Below are 15,126 nucleotides of genomic sequence, written 5' to 3'. Positions count from 1 at the left end.
TCTTTTCACGTTATCTTACAGCCAACCATTATGTGACTGTCATTGGTGTTTCAATGAGAAATGCCTCAAAAAGTTATAATGCCTTGTGCAGCTGGTATTTACATGACTTGTGTTCCTTAGGTAATACTTGTATCAATGCAGAAGTGATCTCCCAAAAATCAGTTTCCCAAATAAACTGATACTTTAAGAAATCAGATCATGTCTCCCTCTCACTCACAATTCTTTAATGGCGTTCGCTCACTCAGAATAAAATTCAGATTCTTGAGTATAGTCTCCAACATTCTGTACTCACCAGAAGAACACAAGTCACATAACTACCACCCACACAGTGATTTTGAAAGCAGATAATTTATTTCCACAATAGCCAGAGTTTTCAAATGAATTTAGTTGTCAGTAATCATTTGCTATTACTTTATTCAAATTAAGGAATTTTTAAATTTTTTATTATAAAATTTATCAATCAATCTCTTGCTAGTTCTGCCTGGGGGCTTTGGAACCACCTCCATAGGAATTTAAAAGCCTAGATATTTGACTCCAAGTTGTCAAAAATGTACAAGAATACTAATTTTTCTTTTGGATAAAACCAGTAAATATATATAATGGATGGTACACTCCTCCCATTTGTGGTCAAGTTTGTTCTAAGCAGTGCTTTGTCTTTCCTAAGCAAACCAACTTGTTCACAGTTTCTTCTGTTCATATGAGTATTAAAATAGCTTTTAAAATGCAGAAGTTGTTTTTTTAATTTCCCCTTCAGGTACTCCAATAGCCTAAAAGCAAAATGGCAAATAAGCAATTATCACTCCTGTTATCTTTTTGATACTGTTTTCCTAATGGTATTTGTGACTGATAATTCCTAATTAATTACCAGGTATTGTTCTAAATTACCCAGCTAAAAGACTAGTCATTAATCTTCACAACCATTTGATAGCTAATCTATAGCTGTTTGCAATGTTTGGAAAGCACTTCTACAAACTACTAGGTACAGATACTCGTGAACGAATAACTATGATATTTCTTTTGCCATTGCTTTCAATTTATTTAGCACTCAAATTTACAAATTAAGAGAGAAAAATGAGGGCAATACATCAAGAAATTAACATTTTAATGATACGTTTAGAAGTTTTTTAACCTATGAAAATTTAAACTTTTAAATGTTAGGCAATGTTTAGGAACAGGCTTTCTTTCCTTTTTAAGCAAATGCATCTGTTTTGCTCTATTTTATTTTCCTATAAAAATACAAGCTATGACATGCTAACTTCTAAATTCTTATATTACCAACTTTCCCACAGTTGATAAATGAGACACATCTTTAAAAACAGCAGAATCTTCCCTAGTGGGGTGGTACCCATAAGCATAGCTGGAAATGATTACCACCACACAACGTATTTTTACAAAGACACTGATCTAACACCTTGTACAAAAATGGTATAAGGTCACAGTTGTAATCATTGCAATCAAATTATAAATATTTGTTTCTAAAAATTTACTGATCTATTTTACACAAAGCACCTTGTTTACACATATAAATGCTGTGGTTCAAACCCAACGTCTTAAACACTACCCTAACACATCCTGACTACAGGAAAATCAGAATAAAGCCTAGGCTATACAAAGAAAGCTACCTAAGAGCATTAGTTATAAAAGTAGCATAAATTCAAGAACAAAGGGAAAAAAATCCCATGAAGGAAACAAGTCATATACATATTAAGTATATATGTTCATCATGTCACAAACTGAACACTTTTCGAACAGGTAATATATTTTGATGGGGTCCAGAAGACAGCACCCCAAATCAGCACATTGGTGTAATGAACATTTTAAGATGAAGGAATCTGAGAAACAGAAAGTACAGGAAGGATTCAGACCTCTCCATCCTCCCCTGAAGGAGGTCATAGATCTAAAAAAATATCACCGCAACCGATTTTTCCAAATAAAACTTTGGAGAATGCCCCAATAGCAAAAGAAAACTTAAATCACGTATCCAATCACTCCTTCCTAGAATTACAAGTGATCGGAGAGCACCGGCGTTAATTACATCAAAGATACAACTTTTACTTTTAACTTCACTTCTCCATAATGATACACTACATATGCACCTAATAACATGCAGCCATTAAAATTCCTGTAAGGAAACAACATCAAAATAAAAAACAGAAACAAAAAGACCAGACGCACAAAGAGATCATCAACAAATCGGTGACGGAAGGGAAGTGGGGGGAGGTAGTCCAAAAGGCTGAAAATGTTGAGGTTTTATTATTTAATATACTTGGAAAATAAAGCAATATTGGTTTTGAAATTAAAAAGAGAAATGGGAATGGGAATACAGTCAATAATATTGTGGTAAGTTTGCACGGTGGTAGAACTGGTGTGATGATCATACTGTAAGTATATATGTAAATGTCAAATCACTACACCATAAAGCTGAAATTAACATAATACTGTGTACCAACTATACCTAGATAAAAAGTAACTAACTTATTTTTAAAATTAAACTACCCAATGCTAGTAAATTATGGGGGAAACAGGTACACACCACTGGCAGCAACATATTGGGGCAGCAAGTTCTAAGAAGCAATGTAGCAGTGCATACCAAATGCAACAAAAATATCAAACACCTTCAGGCCTTGGACACTAAGCTAAGAAGGAATAAGAGAAATGAGAAAAGAAAAAAGTAACGACTTCACCAATTCTTCTATTTTCCAAGCACTGAGTGAGGCACAGTGCGCTCATGACTCTTTCATTTACATTTTCTGATGAATGAATTAAGAGTCAGAGAAGTTTAATAACATCCCCAAGTTCTTCCACAGGAAGTTCAACCCAGACTGCCTGAGTCCAAAGCTTCTTTCCACTACCACACGGTGGCTGCCTGAACACAAGTGCTGGGGCGCACGGATTCCCCTAGCACTGTTCTAGAACAGGGGCGGGAAACCGCAGCAGCACCCTAAATCCAGCTGCAGCCTGTTGTTCTCAATAAAGCTTTATTAAAACACACAAAAATAAAATAAAATGCATGTCAGAAGTAGACCATTAAGTGAAATCACTGTACAGTATCACAAATACGACCATAGTATTTGTGAGGAAATAACTGTATGTATGTATGTATATGTTTGTATGTGTATATTTATTCATGTAAGAAAAGACTGAAAAGTTCTGTGCTAAAACGTTAACACTAAGTCAGGCGCAGGTGAGTGGATAATGGGTGATTCTTAATCTGCACGTGCACACAGTTGAACTAGGTTCCAAGGTACCTACAGTGAGCACACATCATTTACAAATGTAAAAAAGGATAATAAATACTGGTTGGTTAAAAAACCTGAAAGCTAAAGAATACTTTAGCAACTAAGTAGAAAGTGGGGACAATCATGAAATGTGAACTTTTTTATAACTCTTGAAATTTACTTGAAAAATATATAGCTTTAATTTTATTATATAGCCACCATAAACATACAAATACATGTGTATTTATATATGCCAGGTTACTATTTAATACTTTTATATGCTGGTGATTTTTTAATATTTTTAAGAAACCACTTAGAAAATTCTAAACAAAATTGATTTCCACCTGTTTTTTTAAATATATATACTTATATATATTTACATATATAGTTATAAATAACCTATTTATTTTTAGGGAGAGCGGAAGGGAAGGAGAAAGGGAGAGAAACAATGGGAGAGAGACACAGCTGATGTTTGCCTCTCATACAGGCCCCCACAGGGGACAAACCTACAACCCAGGCATGTGCCCTCACCAGGAACTGAACCAGCGACATTTCACTTTGTGGGACGATGCCCAACGGAGTCACACTGTTCAGAGCTCCACCTGCTTTTTATCCAACCTAAACTGTATTTTCTTCTGATATAAAATGACTGAGATTTATGTTTAAGCCATTTCATTATATTGTTAACAGCAGGTAAAATCTTAAGATCTTATTTCAAATAATCTAAAATAATTAAATGCCTTACCCAAACTGATCCTATAGAAAAAAATATAGATCATATTGTATTTTTAACTCAAGTGCAAATAACTTGTACTTGGTTATTTTAAATGTACTATCTGAAGTTTTTAGTTTTATTTGTTTAGAAAAAAATTTTGGACAGGTCTCCTAATTCAGAATATATAAAATGACTTAAGTTTTAATTAAAGAGTAGAAGCATGTTAGTAGACCAAGTAAAAACAGTATTATTTAATTACTCAACTTAACGTTCCACTTGTAGCATAAAAAAAGAGAAAAATATAAATATTGAATATCTAAAGAACACCAGAAAATAAAGGAATTAAAAGATTACTTTTAACAGGTACACATTTGAAGCCCGGTGACCAAAGTAACCCACACAGTGCGGTTACCCCAGAAGAGCCTGCTACTGTTCGCAAAGCCCAGCTCAGCTGCTGGAGGAGGGAGACACAGTGACAAACAGCTTTCCTGCTACAGAGGTGGCAGGGAATCTATCAAAGTGGACAATAAAATTGCAATTGAGTTTCTTTGGCTTTTTATAGCAGCTGAATGTATCTTAGTGTAACTCTGCAAAAGCTATCTAATTCTGTAACATTAGCTTTTACACACCAGTTCTTTATCAAAACCATGTTATAACTTTGAGGAATTGAGATTTAAAATGGCTGCAAAAAAGGAAAAAATAACCTCACATTTCAGTCCTTTCAGTATCACATTCATGACAACATTTATAAAGCTTTACAATTAATATTTTCAGAAGAAAAATCTGATTCCATAAATTCAGTAGAATTGTAACTGCATGCTACAAATTATTTGCCTAATTACTGAATCACTTCAGCTCTATCCTAAACTTCACTAAATATTGAAGAGTCTTCATGTATAAGTTAAAAACAAATGTCAACATATTAAAATTCCCAAAAATTAACATAACAATATTCAAATAAATTACTTCATATAAACCTTAAGAAACAGGAAGGCTTTTAGTTCATAAAGGAAATTCACACAGAAATAAAACTAGAGGACACTTATTAAACATTAAAATTAAAGATAAAAATCATAACAATCAACTTACGAGTAACTTTAAGTTTTTCTGCCCCAGGCTCAGTGGGTTGAGTGCCAGCCTGTGAACCAAAGGGTCTCCAGTTCAATTCCCAGTCAGGGCACGAGCCTGGGCTGTGGGCAAGGTCCCCAGTAGGGGGTGCCTGAGAGGCAACCACACATTGATGTTTCTTTCCCTCTCTTTCTCCCTCCCTTCCCCTCTCTAAAAATAAATAAATAATTTTTAAGGCAGCTTCTGCAGCTGTTTCATTGAACACTGGCAAGAGAAGAATGAGACACTAAGGCACACATGGGGTGGCATGGTGCCATATGACAGTTGAACCAAACAGCCCCAAACAATATGATGTGGTTCTTCCTTCTCCTTCCTGCGACAAATATTTAATGAGCAGCTGCCAAGTACTCAACACCATGAACCGTTCTATGGGAGATATGAAGAACCATAAAATCTGTTATCCCTGCTAATAGAAGCTTACAATTAACAGCCAAAAAAAAGAAATCACTTTCAATTAGTAATATGCAGTATGAGAGGTATTACAGAATCATACATGACTAAATGCTAGTTTACCTTTTCTATATTATTCATTACTGCTGTTCTTCATGAACATGACACAGTTATCCCTAAGAAGAAAAGAGAGAAGTGGAAAAGAAGATAAAAAGGAAAGATAAGGATAGAAAAGGGAAAAAAAGAGGTGGGCAACTAGACAGTGTGAAAATAAATTAGAGAGTCCACAGCATGTTTGACCAACCAAGGAGGGGGGAGGAAAGCAGAGACAAAACAGATGCAGATTTACTAAGCACAGAACAAACAGGAAAAAAGAAGTATGTTGGGGGAAGGAATAAGGCAAGGGGTATGGAATGGACAAAGGGATGTTGGAGGGAAAATCAGAGCAAAAGACATAAAGGAACAAGAAAGAGGGAAATAGTGGCTAAAAGAAGAGAAAGAGAACAGGCAAAGAGGGAGAGCCAGCTAGGCAGTGATGGAGAGCGGCCACAGTCAGTGCCAATACCAAGGACGGGGGGTGTGGAAGATTGATTAGTTGCAGGTTGGGAAAGAGAGAAGGCAGGAGAAAAGAGGGCAAAGAAGAGGGGGAAGGAAGGCACCGTGGGGGAGGGCAGGAGAGACACTTAGAGACGCAGCAAGAGAAAATTAAGTGCTGTGAATTCGTAGAGAATGACATCGCCCTAGCTTTCCAAAAACTGTCACATACAAGTGCTTTAACTAGCAAAGCCCTGAAAAATATAAAGGATTTGGGTAGGTACAAAGAAACAAAAAGTGTAAGCCATGAATGAACAAAAATAAAGATTTAACAGAGTATGATACACATTAGAAAGACTAGAACCAATATAGTCAGACAGGAGACTTTTTGCTCAAGTGAAATAGTAGGTTAGGTAGGAAATACATTTTTTCCCAAGGAAAAATTCTCAAGTCAAAGATCAGGTGGACATTACTTTGCAAAAAAAAATCTTATTTTTTTTCTAAGAAGATAAGAACAAAACGTTTATGGAGTTAACATTATATAAGTTATTTTCAGCTTAATAAAATCTAGAGGAAAATAATACCTAAACTTACTAAACCACTAGAAATGTCCAGAGTAGAAGTGATGTGGACATGTATGAAGAATTAGAAATCATTTTTTAAAAGTTCAGAGTAGATAAAAAAACAAAACGTTACAAAAACAAGAAATCTAACACTATTGGGGTTAGAGAGTAACAATTCTACTCCTACTTATATATCCCATAGCAGTCCTTTTCAAATTGAGGACAATTCCATTGGCAAAACATGGAATCTCTTACTGGGGTGTTAGCAGCAATTTTAAACAAAAAAGAAAAAAGGACGAGTGCATCACTACATACCCAGGTTTAACAAGAGTAAATACTGTATCACAGAACCTCCGTTTCAAGTTTGTGGAGGGAAAGGGATGTGTGTGGACATCCATACCTGTTCACAACCATTTACTGTGAGCCACAGTTATAAAAAGTTTACAAATGACTAAACTGTATTAAAACCACTGCCTTTGAGCACCTGAGTTATTCATAACATTGAAAATGAATGAACCAAAGCTGTATGTAATGATTTTTTAAAAACCCTAAAAACATAAGGTTTGGCAGAAAAAGACTGTCACGGAAGAGTTCAATAGTATGATGTTATTTTCATGAAACATAATAGGCAACAATAAATAACATTATTTAGAGATACACCTTTGACTTTTTAAAGAAGAAAATGCTACAGACAAAATCCAAAGTACGAATTCGGTTTGAAGGGAGCAGGGACGGGGGTGGATGAGAAAACCACAGGGCAACTCCCACCCTGGACAGCCGCAGCTCCTCCTTCACAACACCTGCTCAGCAGTGCCTTCCGACTGGTGGGCAACACCGCCTCACTATTAGGAGCACGGGCCTCTTTTCCCTTAGTCTGGCGAGTTAAAAAATGACAACCGCAACACAACAGTAGTTGTCCACTGTGAATGAATCAAAATTATACCTATTTTTTATCAGATCAGAAAAAGATACATTTTGGGGTGTACCTCGGAATTTTAGTAATTAGTTTGTGTGTGCCATGAGATGAAAAAGATTGAAAATCACTGCTTCGTAACATATATGCTACACCTATTATTGTGGCTGTAACTGAGTATTTTAAAACTTGTATTCATACCACAGATGAAGGGACTGGGGCAACAAAAGGATTAGTAAGATAAAGGACAGAGCTATAACAAAGGAAAAGTCACTGAGCATTTAATTCTATTTTTATAATCTCAATCGTTAACTCTGAATCTCAAGTACACAAATAGATACACACTTACCATTTTTAGATCAGACCTTGATTGTGAAGTTGAGCAACATGCCTAAGTTTACACAGCTAAAAATTATTACAGATCAGAATTTAAACCCAGAACTATCCTGTCTCCATGATTCTATGATCTCCTCATTGCTTACACAAACAAACTGGTAACCAGGTATAAATATTTAGTTAAAACTGCTCAGAAGCACCTCAGACACCTCCTGGTCCAACCCCTTTTGCAAATGGGAACTTCGACAAGACCACGGTGCTGGCCCTAAACACCCCTACGGCTTCGGCAGTTCCCAAGCTCTTTGGTCTTAGGATCCTCTGCACTCTTAAATAGCACTAAGTCCCCGCAAACATCTTTTATTTATACGGTCTATATCTATTACTACTTGTCATATTAGAAATTAAAACTAAAAATAGTACAAAATTAAGATATTTATAATTTATTAATGGTAAGCCATTATGTTAAAAATATTTTTGAAAAACGACACTTTTTCAAAATAATGAGAAAAGTGATATTTCACACTTTTTGCATCTCTTTAAATACTGCTTAATAGAAGATTATTGCATTCTAATATGTACTTTTGTATCAGTCTAGTGGACTGCATTGTTTTGATGGAAGTATTATAAGAAATCCACCCTCAAACAGATCTGCAGCTAGGAAAGGAAGGCCTCACACACTCTCTCACACGCCCAGGTCTCCTGGGCCCCCACAGTCTTCAGGCTACGTCAGGGGTTCCTTCTTGAAAGGCTGGATTCCCCTCACTATCCATCCTAAGGACTTGCACAATTACAGCGTCTACAAAAGTACTGAATCAACATCCACTGTTTAGAAAATCTGAAAAATCTAATTTATACTGGCACGTCCCTAACCTGCAATCCCCCAGATATACCTGAAATCCAATCCAAATGTATATGCATATGAGGCCCACACTCAACCTATTTTCCCCGTGGGAGTTTATAACGGGGAAACAGTCCTACCAGAAAAATCAGTCCGGCTTCCCACAGCCCACTACAATGGAAACCAGGATAGCTGGGCATCAGCGCAAACTAAATACCGTTAGACAGGAGGTGGCACATAGTTTCTGCAAAGTACCGAACAGTGAATATTTCAGGCTTGGGAGCCATATAGTTTCTGTTGCAAATACTCAACATTTGTAGCATGAAAGCAGCCACTGAATATATATAAATTATATATATATATATGGGAGTAGCTGTGTTTCAATGAAACTTTATTTTCAGAAACAGGTCAGGCCAAATTTTGCTGATGTCAGGTAAATGGGATTTTATAAAATCACATGTTTTTATTACTTAGCACGGAATTGTTCTCAAACATCAATTTTTAGGGTAGTATTTCCAATCTAAGATATCTGGGTACCACCTTATGCTACTAGTGCACCCTCCTCTCAGTGAGGAAGAAAATGGCAGAGTGAATAAATCTCAGGTACGTTCAAACACGTAAAAGTATTCAAACACATAGAAACCGTATATTTAAGAATTGACAATGTGTTCCAATACAATGACAAAATACGCCAGAGTAATAACTGTAATAGCCAATAAAATGAAACATTTAAAGACATACCAAATTTATCATTTCAGTTCCTTCTACTCAATTTATAATTATATATTTATCTTCCTTCTGAATATAGAAAGAGTTCTTAAATAAAATACCAAAAGCATAAACCATACAAGAAAAATTTTACTACATTATTTGAAATATAAAACTTCCTCAGAAGACAAATGCCATAAAACTCCTGAAATGGACAAGCCACAAACTGGCAGAAGACATTCATAAACAACATAGCTAATAAATCATTAAGACCAAACATATACAAAGAATTCCCACAAAACAACAAGAAAAATGCAAATTAGGATTATGGAGGTATAGCATTTAAAACATATCGAATTAGCCAATTGTTCAAATTCCAGCCAAACCAAGTGATGAGATAATATGAAGCAATGAGAATTGATACACCAGTTTGGAAAAGAATTTCAATTATCTAACAATGTTCAACACCTACATCTTAAAAGTCAGTAGTTCTACTTCTAGGAATATACAGAGGGAGAAACTTCCAAATATATACAAGATATATCGCAAATGCTCATCATCTGGGAAGTGGGCAAAGTCACGCCTCGGAACACAGTGCAAAGGAGAAAAGGAACACGAGCGTGTGGGTCAATGTGAACGAACCTCAAACAAGTAAAAACGAGAAGTGACCAAAAAATGCATTTAATGTATCACTTGTTAGGCATAAACATTCGAAATAGAATTCTTGCTTAGAGTTATATATATGTTGCTAAAAATACACATAAGACATAGATATAAAAAAATACCAAATCCGGGTGAGAGGAGGAAGAGGGAGGCTGAAATGGTAGACAAAGCAATGGGAACAGGGAACCTAACTTCATAAACAGTGGTAAGTACATTATCACTCAAACCTTTTTGTATGCCTTCAATATTTCATTAAAAATTGTAAACAAAAGTTATACAAAAATAACTAACTTACAGTGGCTTTAGTTAAAAAAAAAAGACAGATTAGGAGACTCTTCCAAAGTGATTTTTTTAACTGGCTGAAAGACTATCAAAGGGCAAACCTCAGCCACGGATTTCGGTTTCCGAACCACTTCTACAAAGCAACTGCTCATCTTTGAATGTACTGCGCCACCTTGTGTTCAAAGCTCCAAACCACTATAAATTCAGAGTACCAGACCTGAAAATGTCTACTCAATAATACGCTGTTTCATGAGGTTTCACTTTAAGCACACATAAAAATGACATTTGAAAAAAAAAGTTGTTTCTGAAAAAACTGGAAATACTTTATTTATTTCCTGTTGTAATTGTTCATTTGACTTTCAGAGAATAACCTGCCTTTTTTTCCTTAACTTTAAATATATAAAGTGTTCAAATGAGTAAAACTCAAAATTATAGACATTTAAACATTTAAAATGCTAAAAACACTTCCGCAAAGAAACTTACCTTCGAATGCGTAATTGATAAGGTGTCCACCCACACACGCCAGCCACCCCACTCATACTTGACTGCGTGGTAAAGTAGGATTCTGAATATGGCATATACCATTTCCGTTATCTTTTGCTCATCAGAATTTTTAGGATTAAAGAAGCAGAGAGAAAGCATCCACTCTTGCCACACAGAACACTGTAGCAAGCTCCTAAAAATTACAAGAGGATACTCAATTACTTAAATCATCTGAAAGAATTCTAAAAAGTGAAAGCTCAAAATAAACAAAACACCCACCTTCATCTGTGCATTGAAACAATTAAAGAACGTGGTAATGAAAACTCAATTTAAGTGTATGGTGCACTACTCATATACCCTTAATGAAAAAAGCATATGGAAAATTCATTTCACGGTGTTATTTTAAAGCAATTTCTGTTAGACAAATGGGCTTATTCAAACCTGGACCTGAATATTGCAAATAAATACTTTCTCATGTGCTCACCTTCTGTTTTCTCTACTGTTATTAAAAAGTTTAATCATGTCAGAAAGAAAGGCTCTGCGTACTTCCATGCTCTCTGGGCACTGCGGAGAATTTCGAAGTAGGGTTGCAATTACTTTTAGTATCTCTGAAAGACAATTCATAAATTAGTAAAAAAAAAAAAAAAAAAAAACAGAACACTACAAACATTTCATGATGAAAGATCATCAATATATTGCAATTTGTTTCATCCCCTGACATAAATGTGTACTAAAAACACCCTCTTTTGTGTTACTGAAAAAAATCATCATGTGCCCAAAAGAGAGACAATACATTCATTCACAAGCATCCACTAACAAGAATTTTAATTTCGCCATTAGGATGTTAAAAGACACATTTTAAAAGGTTATCATAAATCGAGTTAAATTATGAACAAATTAAATGACGGTAAAAATACTAACAACTCTCCCTACTCACTGCAAATTAGTACTGCTGATCTTTTTAAAAAATACTATAACCAAAACACCAGGAAAAAAGATTAAATTCACCACTTCAACAAAATTTATGGTATGCACCTACCCTTTTCTTTATCATCGTGAATTTAAAAAAACAATTTTTTATCCTCACCTGAGGACAGTTTTTCATTGCTTGTAGAGAGAGGGCAAAGGCAAGAAGAGGGGAGAGAGAGAAAAACATTCATGAAAGAGCGGATCATCATTTGGTCGCCTCCCAGACACACCTGGACTGGAGGTTGCCTGCGCCCTAGGCCCCACAACCTAGGTCTGCACCCTGACTGGGAATTGAACCTGCAACCTTTCGGTTACTAGAGAATGCTCCAACCAACTGAGCCACACCTGCCAGGGCTCATCATGGATTTTATAAGATGTCAAGAATTTTTTCCATACTTTTAAAAATAAAATTAGATACCAAAATGCCCAAAGGAAACTAACTATTCAATACTCTGAAAAATAATAATAAAATTATTATTATAATGGTCTTAAATATAATGCTGTCTACATTTCTTTTTTTTAAAGATAACCATTTTTAATTTATATTGAATTTATTGGAGTAATATTGGTGCCTTAAATTTCTTATTCTGAACTTTAAAAAATAAATTTAAAATATGTAAAGAACTTTAAAAAAGAAACAAGAGCTATAACTCTGAATTTAAAATTAAATACAAATTTTTACCCAATTAACCATTTATTTTCATTATATTTTACTGATTATGCTACTACAATTGTCCCATTCTTTCCCCCTTCTCCCCCTCCACCCAGCACCCCCTACTCCCCCGGGCAATCCCCACACCATTGCTGAGATCCCTATGCCATGCATAGGAGTTCTTCAGCTGCCCCATTTCCTACACTGGACTTTACGTCCCCATGGCTATTCGGTAGCTCCCTATCCGTGTTTCTTAATCCCCTCCCCTCCTCGCCCATCCCCCATAGCTCCCTCCCATCTGGCAACCATCAAACACCCTCCATATCCATGATTTTGTCTCTGTTCTTGTTTGACTAGTTTGTTTTTAAGATTCAGTTGTTGATAGATAGATATTTATTGCCATTTTATTGTTCACAGTTTTTATCTTTTTCCTAAATAAGTCCCTTTAATGGTTCATATAATAAGGGTTTGGTGATGATGAACTTCATTCTTATCTGGGAAGCTCTTTGTCTGTCCTTCAATTAGAAATTCTCCATAGTCAGGCAGCCCCATTGGTTAGAACACTGTCCCAACAGGCCAAGGTTGCAGGTTTGATCCCCAATCTGGACACATACAAGAATCAACCAATGAACGAATAAATAGGTGGAAAAACAAATCTCTCTCTCTCTTCCTCCTCCCTCTCCTCCTCCCTCTCTCCCTTCCTTTCTCTCCCTAAAATCAACCAGTCAATAAAAATTTAGAAATTTTAAGCCAACCTTTGCCAAAGTTTTTGGTGACTCTGAAGCAGTAAGTTCAAAAGAGCAAACATGTAGATACTTTACCATACAATTAATGATATCGGGGAGCAATTTCTTAATTCTTCTAATGAAAATCTAAAATTTCTCTACCTGAACAACAATTACAATGATGGTGATCATCACAATAATGATGATAATGACCATCATCATAGCTACTAATTTGGGGGCTATATTATTGTGAAGTATTGTTTAAGAAAATACAGGTGCCCTGGCTCGGGGGGTTGAACACTGTCCTGCAAACCAAAAAGTCGCCTCAGGGCACACGCCTGGGTTGCAGGCAAGGTCCCCAGTTGGGGGCCTGTGAGAGGCAACCAACTGCTCATCAGTGTTTCTCTCCCTCTCTTTCTCTTCAGAGAAATTAAACTTCAGAGACATGTATGAGTTTCTAAATCTAATACTGAAATAGAGTTCCACAAACGCAACTCACCCTATAAAAAGTAATTAAATTTCAAAGCTCTATGAACCAGTTATTTTAATGTCAGTAATCTTAAACAGGATGGAAAATGTACACTTTGTACAAGTTCTTTGGAATTCTAAGTTAAACTGTGAAGCACACTACGTTCATAAACAACAAAGTAGGTAGTTTTCAATTTCAAACTTGGTGTTCTTAAATTGACAGTAATTCAGAATGAAAGCTACCCCCATGGTTCACATAATTTAGCCTGACATTACTAAATAGTGCAATGAAAACTTACTGATCACCTGAACATACATTAAATCAAGATCTTACACATGTAATTCTTCAAAATCTCTATATAAACATTTCCACATAACCTAAGGTCAATCTCAAGTTAAATTCAACATCAAACACAAATAAAACTAATATTGTATCACTACCGGTAATGAAATATTCTTCAATGTGTACAACATTCGCCTAAGGTTTTCACAGTGTGAGCATAAAAAGGAGGGACTGGGCACAACAGGTGAAGGCACTCACTCACAGGGTACAAACGTCCAGTTACTAGGTGACGTTCTGAAGATGGCGTATACACATGGTGATCACGGTTAACAAAACTGGGCTGTACACGTGAAAGTTTTTAAGAGAATAATCTTAAAAGTTTCCACCACACATACACACAAAAAATTTCAACTGTGAACGGACAAATGCATTAACTAGCCTTATTATAGTAAATATTTTACAATATATTCATTTACTAAATAAATCATTAGGTTAAACACCTAAACTTACACCATATCTCAATAAAGAAAAACAAAAATTAAAAAAGTATTTAAATACATACGAGGATTTTGTATCTTTACCGAAGAGTCAGGGTCTGGATGCTGTTTATGGATCACTTGCGTACAAATCTGTTCTATGAGAATCTACAGGTGTGAAACAATACATGGTATTATCATGATCACTGTATTGCCAGCATCGTTAAAGAATTTTAAGCACAATATCAACCGGAATTTTTAAAAGTCCAATGTCATCACAGTAAATATCCTCTGCATCTTATTAAATGATTTCAACACTTTAACTCTGTTTTTACTGAAGCATAAAATGAGACATGAAATAGTCAATACAATGGAGGAAATACTTAGAAATGCTGCTTCCTTAACAATTCATATATTAATAGATCAAGATGCAGCCACATATCATTTGATGAATTTCAAAATTGTACGTCAAACCTAAATGATCTTATTTCATCTATATGCCATCCATCAAGTCAATTATATAGGCATTTCCATAAGAAATCAGTGAAGTCAAATTCTAGCTATTCCTACCTCAAACAGGACATTGTATGTGGTCATTGTGATTAAATTTGTGTGGAGCATGAGTCTCTCAGCCAACAGGGAGAACAGTCCATGTCCCAGCATGATTTCAGCTTTTCTTCTGTGACAACACAGAAAGAGCCAAAGGCACAGTCTTAGTACGCACTATTTTATATGAATGATGGAGACACAAAAATGTTTTTCACATTACCGACAAATCCCAA

At 35.5% G+C, this 15,126-nt stretch overlaps 1 protein-coding gene across 1 annotated transcript in view; it reads right to left on the bottom strand.

The window, feature by feature from the left end:
* The window catches only part of LRBA (LPS responsive beige-like anchor protein), a 522,692-nt gene that overhangs the window by 422,598 nt on the left and 84,968 nt on the right, over window positions 1-15,126 (bottom strand). The window contains exons 19-22 of the mRNA XM_037058420.1: window positions 14,915-15,023; window positions 14,431-14,512; window positions 11,256-11,379; window positions 10,772-10,964 (exon numbers count right to left, since the gene is read on the bottom strand). Of these exons, the coding sequence (XP_036914315.1) occupies window positions 10,772-10,964; window positions 11,256-11,379; window positions 14,431-14,512; window positions 14,915-15,023 (508 nt within the window). The remainder of the gene's footprint in view (window positions 1-10,771; window positions 10,965-11,255; window positions 11,380-14,430; window positions 14,513-14,914; window positions 15,024-15,126) is intronic.

Source organism: Sturnira hondurensis, unplaced genomic scaffold (assembly GCF_014824575.4).
Source record: "Sturnira hondurensis isolate 20B ecotype Veracruz unplaced genomic scaffold, ASM1482457v3 Scaffold0010128, whole genome shotgun sequence".
Taxonomy (NCBI): Eukaryota; Metazoa; Chordata; class Mammalia; order Chiroptera; family Phyllostomidae; genus Sturnira; species Sturnira hondurensis.
Note: the sequence above shows the minus strand (reverse complement) of the source record. Positions and strands in the feature narration are given on the sequence as shown.